General features: G+C 41.9%; 1 protein-coding gene across 8 annotated transcripts in view; it reads right to left on the bottom strand.

Annotated features, from left to right (window-relative positions):
• Window positions 1–22,210, bottom strand: part of CADPS2 (calcium dependent secretion activator 2) — a 630,383-nt gene that overhangs the window by 158,797 nt on the left and 449,376 nt on the right. For all 8 annotated transcript variants that reach the window (XM_059725932.1, XM_059725931.1, XM_059725930.1 and 5 more), the window contains 2 exons: window positions 7,692–7,800; window positions 6,845–7,048 (listed from right to left, as the gene is read on the bottom strand). In XM_059725932.1, the coding sequence (XP_059581915.1) occupies window positions 6,845–7,048; window positions 7,692–7,800 (313 nt within the window). The remainder of the gene's footprint in view (window positions 1–6,844; window positions 7,049–7,691; window positions 7,801–22,210) is intronic.

The raw sequence follows: 22,210 nt of genomic DNA, 5'->3' as shown, positions 1-22,210 counted from the left end.
CATATGCATGGCTTCTGTCTTTCTTATCCCAATTTCTTCTGATACAAGCAGAAAGTCAGTTCTTGATTGTTTCTTTCCACTGGGGTCTGCGTTAGTGGAAACTTTCTCACTTACCCACACATCTTTTAGTGACTCTTCTTTTATTATATTTGTCCACAGTTTGCATGTGCTGTCTGAAGCTGTGCTTCCTCCTTCCCCTGTTGTGTTGCACACTTTCATTATACCGTTGATCTCCTGGTATTATGCGCAGTCTCCCTCCAAACACATAGACTGCTAGCTGTCTAAGCAGTGCATTCCTTCCCTCCCTCTCCAGTGGTGCCTGTATATTGAAATATCTAATTCTTTTCCCTTAACTGATAGTATCATTTGCTGCTATTTGCAACTGATGACTTCTTCTACCTGTTTTTGTCTCAGCTCTGGACTACTGAATAATATTGTTACCCCTGCTGCTTTGTTCTCATTTGTCCCTGACCACCAGGATGGTCCCCATCTCCACTGTTTCTCAAAGTGTTTATAACCCCTCTCCTCTGGTATACCACATTATTACAGGCAGATTATGTCTGCCCTTACTTGGCTCAACACTGGTCCCATCTTCTCCTTGTTAAGAAAACCCTGATGTTAAGTGAAACTACTGTCAATGTCATTTATGCTTGTTTTAAATTGTGTGCGCCTGTCTCTTTAAGGATCATCTGTGTTACTGCTCAGGGTGGTTGACTCCTCCCCCTTCCTTATTGGCATACTTGTAGCCTTTGCAAGCTGCTGGACTGCTTTTGCATTTAGGAAGGCTTGCATATTCCTGCCTCCCTGCCACTTCCTGCCTTCTGGTCTCCACTCTGGGCTGGAGCCCAGAGGCATCAGCAGCAGGAAACTGCTCTCCAGCTGCTCCTCCAACTGACCTCCCTCATAATCAGGTTTCTTCTTCCTGGTCTTCAGACCCTGGATTTTCTTTCTTTTCCCGACCTCTCTCTGTGGTTCTTTCCCTTGCTCCATCTGCACATCTATAGTCTATAGGGTGTCTTTTTTCTTCCCCACCCCCACTTCTGGATGTGAGATGTTTGCTGTTCCAGCCTTCCCTTCCATTTCATTTCCTATCTTCTCTTGTGCTGCCTCAATTACAGAAATTTCTCCCACCTTCTTCTCTGTTTCACTTTCCTGCAGGGCTTCTTCTACTATTTCTATCTCAGTGTACAACCCCTCCTCTCTTCTTCCAGGTTTTGCTGTTCCTCAGGGGGTCTGATCATATTTGCAAAGTCTTTGGGGCACCAATGATACAAGTGTCCCTCTCCTTTACAAACAGTGCATTTTAGGGACTCCTGGCATTTTGCTGCTCTAGGGCCCACCACCTTCACATCTGTAGTACACAGTGTGAAAACAGGTTCCCCAATTTTTCACATTTGCTGCACCATTTTGGTTGCCTGTGGTACATTATAAAACCCTGATGTGCCATGATCTGGATCACTGATGGGAGGTACAGCACCCCACCTGGGTTCCACTTGTCTGCCTGTAACACTACTTATGCTCTCGAAGATCCTATCCAGATCCCATATTTGTCCCTTACTTTCTTTACCAACATTACCCTTTGGATGTGCTTTTCCATCCATCTTTCTATGTCTTCTGTCTCTAGAAAATCTGTGTACATTCAAACTATAATCACTCTCTCTCTCGTCTTGTCCCTTGCTATGAACTTTATCCCTCTTGATTTCTCCCTTCCACATTTCTCTGCATAATCTCCCAAAAGTTCTCATACCCTTCTCCACCCCACTAAGTCAGTTCTCAAGTCTTTTTTTTTGAGAAAGCAATCAGGCTGGTGAGATAATCTGCCTGCACCTCCAAAATCTCAAGCAGTAACTTTTCCAGGAAATCAGATCTGTTCATTGCCGATCCCATTTGCCTCCCATTGCTGGTTAAAGGTGCCTTTATCCACAGCCTCTGCTCCTCTCCAGCTGCTCTCAGTGCCTCTTCCATGTTTTTCTGCTGTCCCACTCCTGGTGTCATCATACTACCACTGTCTGCTGCTTCTCACCCAACATACCTTCTCCTGATGCTCCTGGTCTGTCTCCTGCTCTCCTCTGCCATCACCACTCTTATCATTGCTGACTCCACTGTTGTTCCTGCTGGCACCTTCTTTCTTCCTTTTTTCTCCATCTTCATCCACTCTCCATCTGTCTCCAGATCTTCATTTCCACTATTCTCATCTCATGCTTACTTGCCACCACTGTCATTAATTTGAGCTTTGGGTTTCCCCTCCTCTACTCCTTACACCCCAATACTCTGTTAATCCCTTTCTCAACCTTTAAAGCACAGAACAGGCTTTGAGTGCTGATAGAAACCTACCACAAGGATAGGGTACCAGCTCATCTAAATAAGATATATATGGTAGTGCCCATTACATGCAGTTCCCCTCAGTGCTGACTCAAAGTTATGGTGAGTCACTACATTGCATACATTTTTACTTCAAAGTTGAGGCATGCCTTTCTTTCCTGTTTCCAAGATTCCCGTTTCTTCACCAATCTTAATACCTGACAAACTTCGCTAAGCAAGGCATCACACAGTTCACCCAGAATCTATTAACTCCTCTCTCAGCCTGTCACATATGATTAGTATTGCCCTGCCCTCCATGAGGTGGAGTTGGATCATGATGCCCTGTGCCTTATTTGCATATATATTTTTGGAGACCCCCAGGACTCATCACAAAAATACCTGGTTACAGGCATGAGCTGAGGGCGGGAGGGGGGAGGGAAGATGGGGCCGATTAGCACATGGATCCTTTACAGGGTGATATCTGGCATACGCACACATACTGAGCAGTGGTAGGCTGTGGAGTCACCATGGCTTGACATGCTTTTGATTCTGGTGGTGTCCAGCCCAGTGAACTACATGGTAAATCATGAGCCTTTTGGTTTTGGACTAACATATATAGTTTGTACTATATATAAGTAGGTACAAAAGTGCTGCTTAAAAGTGTGTTTATGGATTACCTGTGCTTGCAGCAGTTTAAAAAAAAGGTAGAATGCATCAATTCTGGATTAACTTAATCTATGGGTCCTTGCAGCTATTTGCCTATATGAAAATTACTACATTTATGTTTATTTCAATGTCAGTGTTTTCAAATTTGCCCTTCATTTCTATATGCTCAGGGAGAGCAGAGTCTTACAGGAAGTGGGGGGGGGGAGGGTGAAGGGACTGCAGGGGAAAGAAGCTGAGGGAGAAGAGGGCAAGGGGGCTACCTAACCCTCCAGATTATTTTCCCTGCTGTAGCAGTGGGAGGGGGACAAATATAAGACAAACCTCTGATAATGAGATTCTGTATCTGGAAAAATATAAGAAATTTATAATTTTTCCTTATATAATCTAATTATTTGAGGGGCAGTGATTATATTTGAGTAAATACACTAGTTCTGATCATCTATATTTAAGAAATCTAATTTTAAGCTGAAAGAGGAGCACAGAAGAGCTGCTAGAATGAACACAGGTATGGAGAACCTTTTGTAGGACAAGAGACTAAACGGGCTTGGCCAGGTTAGTTTAGTAAAATGAAGGCTTAGATGGGATATGATTGCTGCTCTAAATTCATCAGGAGTGTCATGGGGCAACTTTGGTGTCCACCACTTCAAGGGGCTTGAGCAGGCTGTGGAGCAGGTGCAGTTAGGCTGAATTAGGTGGTCACATGACTGAAAGGGGGCCCCCAGATTGGATGAGGGCTGGGCAGCCAAGGTATAAGCCCAGGCCCTAGGAGCTGAGTGGCAGTTACATCTAGGGAGCCAGTGGAGCAGCATCGTATAGCCTCAGGAAAGCAGCTCCCAGAAAACCTGAAGGTTAGGGTAGGAACAATGGGGATAGAGGAGGTTCCTTTTGGTCCTGGGTAGGACCTGAAACTGCACCCTGCTAGGGTTGGATGGCGTGGTGGGGCTGCCTGTGGCGGGGCAGTCTCCAGGAAATGCCACACCTGTGTCTCCCCAGTGAAAGGCGAGGGTGGAGTGCCATACAGCATCAGCTCCTGCTGCCTTGTGGGTATCCCATGGAGGGGAAAGGCTAGGGGACCACACCCCAACAGAAAAGCACAGGGCCCAGGTCCAGTGAGTGGGGCCTGAGGCAGGGTCTAGGCCCATAAAGTGTGGCCTAAGACAGAGGCCAAGACCCAGTGAGGGGGGCAGAGTTGTGGCCCCAGTGAGGGGGGCGGAGAGGCCGAGGCATGTCTGAGGACACCTGAGGCCAAGTTTGGGCCAGAGGCCAAGTGCGGCCCAGCTAAGCGGCTGGGGGAATTTGAAGCGATTTTGAATGCCATCTGCGAGGCATGGGACATGGTATAAGGAGAGGTTCGGAGCTGTGTATTTTGCCCTTGGCATCGGGTCAACTAAACGGGCAGCCTGCTGTATATAAGCACTATTTTTTTTAAATATCAAAGGCATGGCTGGTGAGGCAGGGTGGACTGCCCTGAACAGGGCCATCCCTAGGGGTGGGGTGCAAATTGGGATAACCACCCCGGGCTCTGTGCTTTGGGGGGGGCCTGCTGAGCCAGGTGGACCAGAGTGGCAACTCTGCGCTGCTGCTGGCTTCACGTCTGGCAGCTTGGCACACCCAACGCCGAATCTGGTATGTCCGGCTGCTCACCACCCCCCGCTGAATCTGCTGCTGGTTTCCTTGCATCCAGGGCTGGGGCCCCCACAGGCTGATTTGCCCTGGGCCCCACACCCTGCTTGGGTCATCTCTGGCCCCAGATAGGTGGGCAGGCCAATGTTGTGACCGGCCTCGAGACGATTCGCAAGGAGGGTTAGAACTGAGAAAGGAAAAGTGCAATTTAAGTGAAAGGAAGATGTTTGCCTGACAGTGAAAATTGTAAACTGGTTATGAAAATTATTTAGGCTCTAAATTAAAATGAAGAATTCTAACCAAGGGTGGTTCTGGAACAGTTTTGCCATTGGAGTAACAGGGCCAAAAAAATTCTAAGCATTTTTTAGATGAAGTTTGATATATATGAAAGGTATTTTATGTGGTTGCCGACAATGAAAGGGGCCTGAATTTGATGGCCCAAGAATATGTAATTTAATCAATAGCATATTAATGCTACATCAGATTTCTAAGAAATGCAAAACCCTAGAGTTTTAGAGTGTTGCATTTCTTTTTGTCTCAGACCAACATGGCTACCAAACATCAAACTTCTAGAACCTACTTACTCCTTGATTTTCTTTGAAGCCATATTTCCCTGACATCTTTTCTTATTTTACTTTAAATTATTTAATGTTTTTACACACAATATAATAACATTTTGGGTTGTATAGAAGCCTTGGGGCCCATGCAGTAGGGTGACCATACATCCCATTTTGGCCAGGGCAGTCCTAGATTTTGGAGGCCAGTCCTGGCCAGCCAGTGAAAATTAAAACAAGTGTCCTAGTTGTGGGGTGTGGAGGTAAAGTGGCAGAAGCTGTGAAATAAGAAACCCTAGCAGACAGCAAAACTGTCCTAAAATAGGTTAGCTTGATTAGTGGAATGATCATTAACAGTAACTGTTACTTCACAGGTGATAGTTAACACCTTCTTTTCTATGAAGAAAAGAAAAATGGGTCATTAATGGGTCATTGTCTCCCTGCAGCCTGCAGCAGGTGGGGGCAGGGGGAGGGTCAGTGCCCAGGTTTCACATTGTCCCATATGTTTCATTATCCCATCTAGGTCCACCTACTTCTCTATGTTTACATTAAACATTTTGGATAATTTATTTAGATACTTAATAAATATTATTAAACTAATGAAAGTTAAGAGGAAAAAATATTTTCCTTTAGTCACTACAGCTGATTCTTCTAAGAAAAATATATCATACACCTAACATTATCACTATGGCAATATGCAGTTCACCTTTAAAAAATATAAAAGTTAATTCTCATATTTTCATGGTTTATAATAGTAACAGTGGCCTCCAAACCAGGCATTACTTTGGCTGTTACTGATACTCTGAGTTAAAGAGCTGTTAGCTAGGAATATACTGCCAGGAAATGTTGCCTTTCCCTGTAAATCAGTATTTAATCTTTATTGAGGGGGCCTCTCCATATTTTACTAATTAAAAGAAAAACCAATGAAAAAACCCAACTGTCCATTAGAGTTTTGTTGATTTGGATCATAGATTTGCTGATTCGGATCACTGTCCCAATTAGATTTGGCCGAATCTGAATCTGAAGATTCAATTCTGATTCAGCGAATCAGTGATTCAGCTACAGACACAGCTTTAAAATGTAATGTTTTTTCTACGTACCTTGAGGTACCAGGTGCAGCTCATGAATGCTGAGATGGTGAGGTAGGATAGAGCGCCCAACAGCAGTGTGGGCCCTCCCCCCGCATGCTCGGCGATGGACCCCCTTGTGCCCCCCTCGCTCGGTGATCAGCTGCAGAGGGACCCCGGGTGCCCCCCCAACCCAGGAGGCACCAGTCACTGAGCCGGGGGTGGGGTGTCCTCCGTGTGTTCTGTGGCAGACCTGGAAGCGGACCGGAAGTGCTTCTGGTCCACTTCTGGGTCCGCCACTGAATGTGCTTGGGACCCCCAGATGCTCCCGTGGGATGCTCCATCCGCCCCACCGTTCACAAGCCACCTGATACATTGAGGTATGTAGAAAGAACATATAAAGCTGTGTCTATGGCAGAATCGCTGAATCTCTGATTTGATTTCGAGAGATTAATGGGTCTCCTGATTTGACTTGGATTTGCAGATTCACCTGCCAAATCGGGGTGAATCTCCTCCAAAACAAATCAGTGACTGAAGCTTTGCACAGCCCTAGTGTCCATCCCTCCACCTCTTGCCCCTCTCCACCTCCCGCCCCTCTCCACCTCCCCACCAAAAAAAGAAAAAAAGACTTACAATGCTGTGATAAATCTGTGTGGACATTTCCTCCTTTGGGATTCATCTTTTGTGCTTGACTTGCAGGAATAGGCTTATATGATTGACCTGTTGCCCTGTACATTGCTTGAACCCATAGTATTCTATCCTGCTCATCATCACTGGCAAATATTACTGTATCTCCTTCTTTAACAGCATTGAAAAACATCTGGCCACCCTGAAGACCTGCAAAAATAGACATTAAAATATAAAAACAAAACTGCATCAGTTATTTATAATTAACTACTTATACTTAATATGTAACCAATTGGATGCCACTATTTAAAATATAGCATACAACCTAAGTTTTTGTAATTAGGGAGGGATGATAAAATGCATAACAACAGGCATTAAATGGCAATATGAAGATATAGTATATCTTCATATATAAATTTATGAGATCCTGGTTGCTGATATGGGTCTAAGGGCATATAATCGCATTTCCTCATTTAATTTTTTGAAAAGCATATCGTAAGTACAACAGACTTCATTCAACAGAGTTCTGTTGACTTTTCTTTGGCTGCCAGTGCTACTAACCATACTACTGTCAGAAAAAGAAAAGAGAAGCCTTTGGGTTAATTTTTTTCTTGTTTTTTAGTGCAAAAGGTCCTCTGATCTTTTGGACACCTTAGTTTAAATTTTGTTCTTACAACAAAAGTACCTTCTTTCTAATGACTGATTTTTAGAAGTAAACTTAACAAAAATAAAACCCCCTAAGTGACAGAAACTAAATTTACTGGTCTTGAGTGATAGGGACCTAATACTAACAGGCAGAATAAGTCTGCCATCCTATATACTGTGTAACAGTTTATAATAGCATAAAGAGTACCTGGGTGAGGAGCTGTATAATCCACGGTGTATCCTTCAAGCTGCATTAATTCCTGAGGCTCAGATTTCTTTTCTCTGTAACTGCACATAGCAAAGGTATACTGGCTAACCTGAGTAAGAAGAAAGTTCTGGTTTGCTAAATCAAATTTCATAAGTCAAATCACCAACAGTCAACTGCCTTGTATTGTGTACCATCAAACATACAGAATACATAAGTAGTTCTAAGGGGAAAAAGCCATCAAGGACCAATTTGCAAATGAAAGATCTATTTAAACCAGCATAAAATTCTGAGTGCTTTCTTTTCTTCCTGCCAAGAAACCAGGAATACAAATGCATGCTCGGTGTGTACTCTGGAGCATAACTTTCAATAAAGCTTCATAGTGCCAGTCAACTTGAAAAGAATCAAATTATCAGGTTCTGGTGCATGAAGTCTCTGGTTGAGACCTACTTGTTTAGGCCAGTTGTCTGGTGGCTAGGAAGCAGACTACCCTGTGAAAAAGGTAGTATTGACAGGCAAGCAAGTTACCATCACACTGATGATCCAGCTGGGAAAATGGTCACACTAATCAAAAAAGATATGAGGTAGTGCCTCTTGTCTGGGAAGGAGAAAAACCCAAATCTTACCATGGGATTAGGGAAGAAGAGCTATTAAGATCTTTGGAATCTTCATCTGAAAAAACCTTTTCATGTTTGTCCTTTTCCACATCAATCACATACTTCAATAATAACCCTCAGTGGAAGTCAAACCCCAACAGGGGACTTCAACAGAATTCAAGGTTTTTTGCAGGTACAGATTCAGGCAATACATTCAGATACTGTATGTGTTGCCTCTCTCAATAAAAATAACCCATAGATTCCTCTCTGGATGCATGTTCAAAATAGCATAGTACATTATCTTGTGTGTCTTCTTTTAGCATTGATAGCAGCTTTGATGTGTTTAGATAAAATGTCACATTAGTGGAAATAGCTTTCATTGTTATGATGGCACTATGTTGTTAGCTTTCTGCACAGCATTTTGAAAATATATTGCTTTGTTTCAATTATTATTTATTTCACATTTACTTATATTTATATTTTTTAGAGATCCCCAGTATGAAGGGTGAACCCCTGCCCCACCCCCGTCCATACAATTTATAATTTAAGTGAAGAAGACAAAGTGCAGGGGAGCAGTAATATCATTTTCATTTTACAAATAGGAAACATGGCTGAGAATGGGTATGTAAAATTAACCAATGGAACAGAGGAAACCTAAGGTGAGGCAAAAACTAATCCAGTGTCCTAAATTCTACTCTAGTACAAACGCCAGGCAAAGATATCATAAGTATGACTAAGTATGGTATATATGTATACTAGTATAAGACTGTGCATTCAAAGAGAATGATGAGCTTATGCTCATATTTGATATTCTGTCTGTAGTTTTTTTATTGTATTAGATACAAGAAAAGAATGTGAACATAATTTAGTATCATGCTTCAACAGATCTTAAGATGACCAGCACATGATGGCTAAAAGCCAGGTGCCTATACTCCTCAAGTTTGGTATGTTCAGTTGAACAGACCATGATGTAAGGTACAACACAAATGGGGCAGGTAAAGTAGAACATAGCACACTGGCATTTGAAATTTCCTCTTCTAAACTTAGAAATGTTAAATTTAGAACCAACCATTGTGATCATCTTGTTTGACCTCCTAACAGCTTGTAGAACCCCAATCAGTAATTTCTACATCAAGCCCAAAGCTTGTTTGAGCTGCAGCATATAGTTTAGAAAGATATTGCAATTTGATTTGAACTGAAAGAGAATCTACCATGGCACAAGTTAAGTTGCTCCAACTGTAAATTATCATAACAGCTGAAAAAAATACCGTGCTTTTCATCTGATTTGATCTAATTTCAGCGTCTAACTATTAGAGCTTTTTAATGCATTTTTTTTCTGTTAGGTCAGTAGTTCTCAACCCTTTTGGACTCAAGGCATTTCTTAGTAGACTCAAGGTACCCATTAGAAATGCTCTCAATTTTCACTAATTTTTGACCATAGAAATATAAAGAGCAATTCTTCTGTTGCAAAGAACTCAGGAAGATTACCCTATTTCAGAATGTTTTAACACTAGAATTCCTTTTTTAAATCTTTGGGTTGATCTTCTGAATCACATTTGCACATCTAACAGTGCTAAGATTGCATGGCACCCTTGAAAGGATCTCAAGTCACTCCAGGGTGTTGTGGCATCCTGGCTGAGAATCACGGTGTTAGATTAAAGCATAGCCAATAATAAAGCCATCTCTTAACTTTGTTCTGCATAAACTGAATACATTGAACTTGTTCAGGATCATAAGGCAACTTGTTTTTCAGAGTGTGAATTATTCTTTTCTGAATCCATTCCAGTTTTTCAACATCCTTTTTGAAGTGTTCACACCAGACCTGAATGTGTCATCTAGTAATGCTCTCACTAATGACATGTAGAGATACAATACAACCTCTTTACTCCTAGTTGATATTCCCCTGCTTAGACATCATAATTGCTCTCTTAGGCAAAAGATTACAATAGAAACTCCTGTTCTATTAGTAAGCTATCATGACCCCTAAGTCCTTTTTAGTATCATTGTATTCCAAAAGAAAAATCCCCCATCTTCTGAGTCTGACCTTCATTCTTTGTTCCTAGACACATAACCTTGCATTTGTTTATATTAAACATGTCGTTCAAATGAATCCATCTATCAATGAATCAGGTTGCTACATACCAAAGCTTTTTATAAAAATATTGTATTAATAATTACTCTTTAATGAGAGTTATTTGCAACACTAATAAACCCTGATCATAATAGGGTTTATATTTCAGTTTCCTTGATTCTCATAGCTAGCATAGATTTCACTATCGTAGATTACCTTGCATCACAAGATGGGGTTTAGAGACCATAAAAAGATGTCAGTAATTCAGCTTGAAAAACTTGATACAATACTAAGCATTAAGAAAACTGTGGTCAGAAACAAGATTATATTTTCAGACAATAATAGACACAGAAATTACTAATCTTCAACTGCAATATTTGTTGGACAAAAATATGTTAACTATCTTCAGATTGAATTTTCTGTAGATTAGAAGTGTGCAGACTCAAACTCCAGGATCTCTTGCACCTATCTAAGTAACCCATGTTAGTTTTGTTGTAACAAAATGTAAAGCTGGAAAGCCAGGAGGGTGTATAGTTCTTCTATACTCCCAATACCACCCCCATAGCATCCCCACATTTCCATCATATAGAGGTTAGAGTTTGATTGCTGGCTGTAAATGAGTAGGTCCTGGCAATACCCTGATTGTCCCAGCTATGATTACTAGGGGTGTGCAAAGCAGGCCCTGTTCGATTTGGATTCGGCCCGAATGAGGGACAGTGATTTGATTCATCGATTCAGATCACTGTCCCTGATTTGATTTGGCCAAATCTGAATCTGAAGATTCAATGCTGATTCTGGGAATCAGTGATTCGGACATAGACAGCTTTAAAATGTTTTTTCTACATACCTCAAGGTACCAGAGTGGCTTGTGATCACTGAGATGCTGGGGCACATGGAGCGTCCCCCAGGAGTGCAGGGAGGCTCTCCACATGCTCAGTGGCAAACCCAGAAGTGGACCGGAAGTACTTCTGGTCCACTTCTGGGTGTACCAGGGAGAGCGTGTTGGGGGGAGGGCCCGCACCCCTGCCAACTCAGCAACTGGCCACAGGGGGACCCCAGGTGTCCCGTCTCAGACCCAGGAGGGACCAGTCGCTGAGCTGCAGGGGCATGGGGGTGGAGGGGGTCCCCTCAGTGTGCTCCCTGGAGGACCTGGAAGTTGACCAGAAGTGCTTCTGGTCTTCTGGTCCACTTCTGGGTCTACTGCCAAGCACACTGGGGAGCACCCCGTGCTTCTGAGGGACACTCCACGTGTCCTGGCATCACAGCATTCACAAGCCCCTGCTACCCAGAGGTACGTAGAAAAAAACATTTAAAGCTGTGTCTATATCAGAATCTTTCCGAATCTCTCTGAACCATTTCAGAGAGTTCCGATTTGGAGAGATTAAAGGGTCCTCTGTTTCAGTTCAGAATCGGAGATTCAGCCACCGAATTGGGCCAAATCTCCGCCGAATGGAATCACGAACCGAAGCTTCACGCAGCCCTAATGATTACATAGGGTAAATAGTCAACTTTCTGACCTCTGTGACCTTTGAAGTACTAGCTTTGTGTCCATTTTGCAACAGTGGAGAAATTCTTTGTGTTGTCATGGACCCATATTGTATGAAGAGTACAGGGTTTATGACAGGAAATATCTAAAATAATTTGGAACCATCAAGTTATACATATCATTTGCTTCTGTAACTGCACAATATTAAAAACATTACCTTCCCTGTGCACACTCCCTTCTTGTTGTCAATTATACTCACCTATGTAATTGATCTTTCACAAAAATTTAAGATCTCTGAGTCTCCCTATTTGTTTATACTATGAGCAGAAAAACAGTACCTTGACCCTGATGGGAAACTGTGGATACCATTGTCCATCCCTATAATATTAATTCTAGAGAGGTCAATTATGACTAGTAACATCTGTAAAATCTGAAGGCTAATGCTGGGTAAGTACTGAACTACCACTGATTGGTAACTCGAATTAACTCAGTTAGAGAAATGAGCGTGTTTGGAACAATATGTTCCAAAACACTTTGCTTCAGTTGCACTAACACTGTCTCATTAAAGAATTAGTGCTGCTGCCCCACAAAATGTTTATTATTCTTACAGAATCTGAAAACTGTCACAACCCAAAGTTGTGATTTTGTGTTTTGTGTGTGCTTCGGCACTGCTAAATTATTTTCCTGCTAAATTGCAGCTTCTTTGCACGGTGGAGTTTTCTGCTGCAGAAAAGAACCCCATTGCAAAGGAGAATTCCCACCAACTTGTAGCTTTCTTTGCAGGGTGCATTTCTTTTCGCATCTAAGAAATGCTCGGTGCAAAGAGTTCCCGCCATTTGTATTGAAATTTGAGCCACATTATTGGTTCATTTTAAATTATGCATACGTGGCAGCTAGCGATTGGCTTGCTAGCCATATAAAGAGCTTGGGTGGTTTCCGCCCAAGTCGGAGTTCGGAGTTCAAGAGAGAGAAAAACCTTTGCCTTGCGTGAAGATCTCTAAGCGCTGCGGATCCTTACGGACCCAACACATTTCTTAAAAGGCAACAGGGGCCTGATCAGCCTCTGGCCTCTCCCCGTCGCCGACAGATTCCTAGATGTATCCCTTCCTGCGTGCAAAAGAGACAGACCCACGGAGCTTCAACAACTCCGTGGGAGAGAGCGAGCTTGTCGTAATCCTCAAACGAGGATTTAAGCGGAGCTGTGCCTGGAAAACTGTCCAGCCTACACCACGACCATCTTTGGTGTAAGTAAACAATCTTTAAATCAACCATTACGCGTCCGTGACTAATTCTAGCTCACCCCCGGTTTTCTCCGACCCCGCGTGCCCGGGCTGCTGGCCACAGCCCGCGTGAGCAAAACAGGCCACGGATCGCTCCCGGCCCGCACATGGCGACGAGGATGGGATCAGGAGAAAACACATTAGAGCTAGAATTGGTTAAGAACTGCCCTTGGCGCGATAACCAATGCCAAGTGAAAAGCTTTGAAGAACTGGAGGCGCATATCGCTTACCACCAGGCAGGCGAAACGGGTGAGAGATTTGTCAGTGGACGCCTGTCGCTGAAGGGAGAAGAGGGAGTCTCCGAAGATGGAGCCCCGAGAGAGAGGGACGTGTATTTGCTCCCTGCGACATTCGAGTGTATAATGAGGGACGAGCGGGTCCTGTTCAGGCCCCTCGATACTGTGTCCCTCGCCAGAGTCAACCCGGCGGGCGAAGTGAACCCGACCCTCATCCGGGAGTGTGCCCGATGCCTACGATATGCTCGGGAGAGTGAAGAGCTGGTGCCAATCAGCCGGTTCTCCCCTTTCATGGTGGTGTCTAGATTATGGGGTTGCGAGCTTCCATCCGAGCTCTGCGAAGATCTGGAGACGGAGGAACGCGCCGCAGATGAGAGGGTGGCCCCGCGGTACGACAAGGGGGGAGAGTTAAGTGCAACTTTTCGTACGATCACTAATTTAATGCACCAGAATTTAAGTTTAAAAACCCAGCTGCAGATGGCTATTCAAGCGGTCAAAGAAGTGGCTGAGAGAAGGGAGCCTGAAACGCCAGCCCAAGATGGCGCCGAGCAAGAGGGAGACCGCGTGGAAGAACCAGAAAAGAAGGGTGGAGCTTCAAAGGAACCCGCAAGAGTTCGGTCAGCGACTCCGCCCATCGATGCGGCGGCGTCTCTGGCAACCCCGCCTAGCGACGCAGCAACGCCTCTACCGACCACGCCTTCCTGCCGACGGAGAGAGTCAAGCGGAGAAGTGCATCTGCCCCTCCTGCCTGAAGCAGCAACAGCAGCAGTGACTCCCGCAGCAGCAGTTCAGCCTGTAATAACATCAACTCCCGAAAGAGCAGCTTTCCCTACATCAATGACTGGTCGAGTTACCACTGCTTACTATGCTCGCACCAGAACTGAGTTACAAGATTTATGTAGAGCATCAAGAATCCAGCCTGAAGAGACTCTAGCTGTATGGTTAGGACGTTTGGTCATGGAACTTGGATCCGACCTGCTGAACCAGGAAGAAGCAAGCTTCCTAGTTAGACAAGCTTCGTGGAGTAGAGGACATGTCACTGACATCAACATGATAGCGGTCAACGTTCACTGGCCTATTCCACTGCCAGCGCTTGTTGCAGGACTGATTAGTCAAAAAGCCCACGTATGGCATGAAGGACGACCAGAACATACCGGCGCAGAGCATCTCATGCTAGCAATCATCGGAGTCTCGTACTGTGCCTGGAACCCCAGAGCATGTGTGCTGGGACTGACATCACTCCAGCGAATAAGACCATGGCCTCACCGTCATCTACGAGATCCTGAAACTGTTCCAGTAACCGTTCACAGCTTAGACAGTTGCCTCGAGGTTTATGGGTAAAAGAACATCGTCGTCCTCCGGATTCTGCTCAACCCAATGGTGAACCAACCCGTGTGTAATCTCCTTCGTCAGTTGTCATGACTGCGTATCCTGATGGAGCCAAGATTATCTCTTGATCGGGACTGTCGACACCCGACTGAATTTCAAGGCACAAGACACCGTGAATCCGATCTTCCATCACTGCCACCGAGAACCCCAAAAGAGCGATACATGTTTGGATTTCTCCTACAGCGTTCTGGACTCAATAAGAGGCAGCTTTGGATTTTAGGGGACGCAGGCCAATGGCAACTGGCCTATGAGTTAGGTTTCCGTTATTTAGAGGAACCAGATGATGGCTCCTCAACAATTTCATCCAATTGAGAATATAAAGAGAAGATGGTTTAGAGAACTAGTAAAGTTCCATGAAAATTTTGTAAATTTGTTGAAGATGTGTTAATCTATTTTTTTTGAGAGTTTTGTTTACAGATCCAGAATTCAGAGTGCATGGCGAAGAGAAGCCCTGAAAGGGATAACATCATCGGAAGAAGTGAGGGCCTGACGTACGACTTTGCCATGACGCCCACTGAAGCACTGATCGTGTAGTTTTGTTATGAATCTGATTATGTGTTTGTGTTGATTATTGTTTATTATTATGTAACCCAATCCCAGGACAGCGAATTTTATGTTTGTTTATTTGTTTGTTTGCTTATCTGTTCGTTTGACGACTAGCTATGCCTTCAGCAAGGGGGGATGTCACAACCCAAAGTTGTGATTTTGTGTTTTGTGAGTGCTTCGGCACTGCTAAATTATTTTCCCGCTAAATTGCAGCTTCTTTGCACGGTGGAGTTTTCTGCTGCAGAAGAGAACCCCGGTGCAACGGAGAATTCCCACCAACTTGTAGCTTTCTTTGCAGGGTGCATTTCTTTTTGCATCTAAGAAATGCTCGGTGCAAAGAGTTCCCGTCATTTGTATTGAAATTCAAGCCACATTATTGGTTCACGTTAAATTATGCATACGTGGCGGCTAGCGATTGGCTTGCTAGCTGTATAAAGAGCTTGGGTGGTTTCCGCCCAAGTCGGAGTTCGGAGTTCAAGAGAGAGAAAAACCTTCACCTTGCGTGAAGATCTCTAAGCGCTGCGGATCCTTACGGACCCAACGCATTTCTTAAAAGGCAACAGGGGCCTGATCAGCCTCCGGCCTCTCCCCATCGCTGATAGATTCCTAGACATATCCCTTCCTGCGCGCAAAAGAGACAGACCCACGGAGCTTCAACAACTCCGTGGGAGAGAGCGAGCTTGTCGTAATCCTCAAACGAGGATTTAAGCGGAGCTGTGCCTGGAAAACTGTCCAGCCTACACCACGACCATCTTTGGTGTAAGTAAACAATCTTTAAATCAACCATTACGTGTCCGTGACTAATTCTAGCTCGCCCCCGATTTTCTCCGAACCCACGTGCCCGGGATGCTGGCCACAGCCCGCGTGCGCAAAACGGGCCGCGGATTGCTCCCGGCCCGCACAAAAACATGTTAGATACTTACCAGAACAAATACAAGAGAGGCCCTGCCTGGAAGGATTTGTAGTACAGAGGAAAGAATTTTTTTTCCCCAAAAGAAAAAAAATATAGTTGCTCTTTCAAATGTATGTTAAACCTCCTTTCTCATGGATCTCCATTCCAAGCTACATTCAGTAAAAGTGACCACTGTGACTTCCCTTGAATACCTAACACCACTTAAACAGCCATCCCCAACTGGCAGGTAAATTTTGAGCTCGTACTTGCCATCTTGCCACATATATTTCATGGAATACATATAGCCATTTACATACACAGGCTTGTCAATAGCTCTTGATACTAATTATACTAATAATCCCCTGACCTTGGAAATGCTGAGATAGGATCTGTGGCTCAAGTTCATTCTCCATCCTCCTAGCAACAAGTCACTGCAGATGCTCTATGTTTTCTCACAACAGATTGTCTGGGATAGAATTAGGGATGCCCAAATGTTGTCACCTGCTTCAAATTCTTTAGTTAGCCTTTGGACTAGCTTTATGTTTTACTAAATCTTTACCTGGTGTAATCACACTACCAAGCACAACACTGTTTTGCCAATACCATTTCTTATATTAAGGGAAACATTTATGAATTATAAAATTCATAATATCCTAATAATAATGATATACATGTACATTTAGAAAAGCAACATCCATTTGACTTTATGAATGGTGAGCTGCACTACTTCAGAAAATTTCCCCCTTTTTTTTGTTTTTTTTTACTGCTAGCCCAAAGAAAGTCAAAGGCAAAACTCCCAGTGACTTCAAAAGAACATATTACAGCTCAAGAATCTAGAGGCAAATCCAGTTCCTATGTTCATGGCTCCTGTGTGCAGCAAATTTTCTTAAATTTTTTTCTCTGAAGATTTCTAGGATGTCTGAGGAAGCTAACGAGATGACACTGCAGGAAGCCACTGACCACAAAAAAAACTACAGAGAAAAATGAAGCTATAAACATATATTTTTGGCTTGGTGAATGGGAGAAGAACTGGTTGAATAATGTTTGTTGAATGTGTTACTGTGTAAATACTGGTTTTTTGTTGAATAATTCATTAAACCAATTGTTTTTGGTAGTATCTGACCATCTCTGAAGCTGTATACTAATACCCAAACAAAATTATTCAGCAAGCGGTATTATTCACCAAATAATTTCAATGGACTTACTGATAGCTGGCTTTTAATGAGCCCTAAGTCAAAAGGGTTGTAATAAGAGTTATGTGAGTTATTCAAGATATAACCCATAAATATGCATTTCCAATTTTAAATTAATTCTCTTTGCTTCTGCTTACTGAAATTTCTAAACAACTGTATTTACTGACAAATATTCAGAGGAAGTAAATATCAAAATCGTATTTGTGTATACTTTGCTATCGATAGTTAAATTTGTTCATACAAGTCATATGACATAAAATGACACAACATTTTATAATACATGTAGAGATCAAGGAAAAATATAAAAAAGCAAAGATACATGCATAAGTCATCAAGTCAGTCAAAATAAAGTAAAATGATTTAAATTTTTAACGTCTGCAATTATAAAGATAATAAAATAAACAGATGTTAATAATATAGCAGAAAAGCTTTTATTTCTTTTAATATCTTCTCATGGATATTTTGCAAGGCTAACTTTGGCCTAGTGTGTCTCTGGATTCCTGCTGCACACTTTCTGCATTATGCCACCCCAGGCACTGCCTGCAGATTGGTTAACTTTTTTACACTGATTGTTTTCCTGATCATCTTATTTTTGATGTGGTCTTTCCTGTTGACCACAAACTACTGCAACACTTAAAGTAATCCTGCCTGACCTACTTAGCCAACTGAAGTATGTTAAGTATGTTAGGTTGGCTATTCCTACATGCCACATGACTAGCTATGAAGAGGAACAGGTCCCCTATTTAAAAAACAAAACAAAACCTGTAATGACTGATCAATGACTGCTCAACTTTCTCACATATACTTGAGTGTAGTTGTTGCTAACCTTCAATTTCCCAAGTTTAGTTTACCCTTTGTAAATAGCAGGATATCATCTGCTTTCCAAACACTCAGAATCAACAATTGTCCAAACAACTTCTCAGCTAGCTCTTTTAAAACTGTTAGATATAAGGAATCTAGACCTTCTGGTATAAAAATATTGAATGTAAATAGCTAAAGCTTCAAACAAAGAGCCTAAAATACAGATTAGAAGGCAAACTGATCTGGAGGAAAATCAATTTAACACACCATACACAATGGATGAACTTGATGCTGGAATAAGTCACTTGAAGAACAGTAAAGCAGTTGGACTCAAAGACATATGCATGGAGCAGAACAAGCACTTTGTTCCCACAACCAAGTTGTGAATATTATGCCTTTTTAACAATTGCTCATCAACCCTTAGACTATCTAAACTATGATGACAAGCCCATGTAATAGTTCTATTAAAATCAGGCAAGAATACCTCTGACCCAGGGAACTTTAGGCCAGTGGCACTTCTGTGCCATCTTTATAAGCTTTATGAACACCTTATTCTCAATTGCCTTTCACATCATATCAAACAATACTTAATACCAGAACAAGCTGACTTTAGACCAGGCAAGTCCTGTACTGGCCAAATGCTAAACATCACCCAGCATACAGAAGATGGATTTGAGAGAGGGATGATAATGTGTGCTGTGTTTGTATACCTACCTGTGGCATACAACACAGCCAACCATTGAAACCTGCTTGCTGAAGTCTATGATATGATGTTTGACTACCACCTAGTGCAGCTCATCCAACCTTTTCAGAAGAATCAATGTTTTTATGTAGAACTGTGCAAGAAACGAAGCTGCTGGAGATGACAATGAAATGACCTCCCACAGCGTAATGTGCTAGCACCAATCCTTTTTAACATATAGACCAATGACCAACCCATAAAGAACAATATGAGGAATTTCATATATGCTGATAATCTATGCATCACATTGCAAGAGAAGGACTTCACTATTGTTGAGGACAGACTAATATGTTTGCCGAGCAGCCTCTAAGGTTACTATGATAGGAACCAGCTTCATGCCAACCCAACCAGACACAGGTCACAGCTTTTCATCTATGCCATGGAGAAAACACACCAAAATTAAACATCACCTAGGAAAGAATCCCACTGACTAATCACCCAAAACCTGTGTATTTGGGGTTTACATTGGACTGAACACTTACCTACAAAGCACACGTAGAGAAAACTAAAAGGAAAGTCAATGTCTGCAACAAGGTACTTCAAAAGTTGTTCACATCAATGTGGGGAGTGAATCCAGCTACGTTATGAACCACCGCTACTGCCTTGTCTTAGTCTACTGAGGAGTATGCATGTCCAGTATGGGAACAATCAGTTCATACCAAGAAACTAGACACAGTTCTAAATGACAGCTGTTATGAAATAACAAGATGTCTAAAGCCAACACTAAAGGATAGCATGTATTTACTGGTTGGCATTATACCGCCTGATATCAGAAGATAGGTAGCAAGTCAAAAAGAAAGGTCAAGACAGATGGAAGACCCTAAGCATCTACTCTATGGTCACACAGAATAACTAAATGGCTTAAAGCGTGAAAAAGTTTTGTGACCAATGTCGTGCCGTTGGACACAAAGGCTGACAGGGCACAACTGAGGTTATGGAAGAAAAGATTATGCACAATCAGGTGCTCTGAAATGGACCTGGAACCTCAGGAGAACCTTCCTAGGGGGGCTGATATAAACTGGGCAACATAGTGATGCCTGAATTGCCTGCGAATGCAAACTGGAAGATCAAAAACAAACATGATCAAATGGGGATCCTCTAAATGACATGAATATATTCAAGTGCAGTGATGTGCAGATTATGGAACACCTGCTTGTTTGCCGACTCCTTGGTGAAATCTAAACAAAGGAGGACCTTGCTGCAGCAATGGAAAGAGCCACCGCTTGTGCACCGCTCTGGAAAAACATCTAGTTTATGACAAGGACACGAAAAGCAGCAGCAGCTATAATTTAACGTTCTATTCAGTTACTGATGGAATACAAAATATGATATGAATACTTTATTTAGCTGCTGCCCATATAGAGAACAGAAATATTTACTGAGCACTTCTGCTTCTTCTTCACTACCATTGACAACCCTACCATTTCTGTTATGAAGGTTCTTTTTAGTCCTGATATATTTAAACTCTTTATTGTCCTTAACACTACTGTCCATTTCTATACTACTGACCACTAGTGAGATTTCCCTCATATTGTTTTACTCTGTTGGTCAGTTTTTCAGAGTTACTTGACTGTATTATGTTTAGTGGCAACACATTCTCTATTTGTCTACACTTATTTCATATATGAGTGTAGTCTTCTTTCCTTATATTTTTTGTCCCATTTAATAAAATGATTTTAAACAAGTCCCAATCATTATCCACATTTCTCTGCTTAATTTTTTTCTTTCACCTGGGCTGGCTTATTCTTCTTTTTCTTTTTTGTGAAACTGGCCTATAAAGGAAAAGCAATACCTATTTTTAAAAAATTTGTAAAATATTTCTCTTAGCTTTGCATAATTATTACAAGAGTATATGAAATGAGATAGTCCTTATATGTCTGAAACGAAATAGTAACCAAGACAGCTGTAATTTAGAATTTGCTATAATATCAAGGTGTCACTTTGATCTGTTTTACTTCCTTTCACATGGCTCTCCTGCCAGGCAGTCCATTGAAATACTTAACATAGACTGGGCCATTCCCAGCTGTGACGCCCTTTCCTCAACAACCTAATAAGATGAATGATTTTCTTTTAAAGTTTTATGAGGCTCTTAACAAGAGCACGCAGGTTAATTTGAAAAAAAATGCAACTAATAAGAGTGACAAAAAAAAGAAGAATAAGAATAGAGAAAGAAACCGAGGTTAACAAAAATAAGTTGATAGGCTGTCTCATGTTATCTACTGCATAATTTGCTGGTTGTTGAGAGTTATAAATAAGCTGTGAGTTTTCAAAGAATGCATACATACAATAAACTATTCCCTACTATTATGCATCAGAGTCCTCATTGCCTCACTGATTTAATGTAGACATTAAAACAGAAGTGGGTTGTCAAGGAAATGGGTGGTGATTTTTGATGAACTTCAAAAACTTGTTCTTGTTTCAAGTTCATCCAAAAAGGCTGGCTCCCCATCATCATGCTGATGCACTTTACAGATTGAAAAGAGGTATAGATTACCTTCTGGAGAAATGAGTACGTATTAAAAGGAACACACAAATAATTATATCACACAACAGAGCAGCTACAATTTCCAAACACTTAAAAGCCACTTGTAACCTTCCTAGATGATTGTATTGTTCCCTCTTAAAATAGCAGTAACTTAGAATAAGGATAAAAACCACAGGGATATATAGTCTTCATATCAGTTTTTTTGTGCTATTAACATTACTCATCTAATTTCACACTTGAGTCACATTTCATAGCCATGAGTAAGCCACGTTGATACTCTCTATTACTGTATGACTAAATTTCATATCCTTACCGTTTTAATGTTTTAACAATATAACTTGAATTAATATGTGGTGGGGGAAGAGGGATCATCACCTGTGTGAATTACAAATCAATACAAGTTGATATCCATTGTTCCATGTTTATTCACATCTTTCTTTTACACTAACGCCATGCATAAACAGCACATATGGACCACATTAATACACAGAGGCTGATGGTATATCTGATATTGTATAGCTGCTATTTAGTTAACAAGATATAGTATATAAAGCCTGTATTTGAACTGAATGTTTCTGTCACATGGATAATGTGTATCAACCATACTGATAAGAGCTAAAATAAAGTTCTGATATGGAAGGAAGGAGTCCATAACATTTAGAAAATTCTTGTAATGCTTTTAAATTCCCTTACATTATAGCTTAAGAATAGAAAACTGGAGGTGCTTTAATTCACTTTAATGGAATTAATTAATCTTCCTAATACTGTTGTGTTCAAGCAACCTTTCTGGCCATCTAAAATGTTC

The sequence above is a fragment of the Alligator mississippiensis genome, chromosome 4, assembly GCF_030867095.1.
Source record: "Alligator mississippiensis isolate rAllMis1 chromosome 4, rAllMis1, whole genome shotgun sequence".
Lineage (NCBI taxonomy): Eukaryota > Metazoa > Chordata > Crocodylia > Alligatoridae > Alligator > Alligator mississippiensis.
Note: the sequence above shows the minus strand (reverse complement) of the source record. Positions and strands in the feature narration are given on the sequence as shown.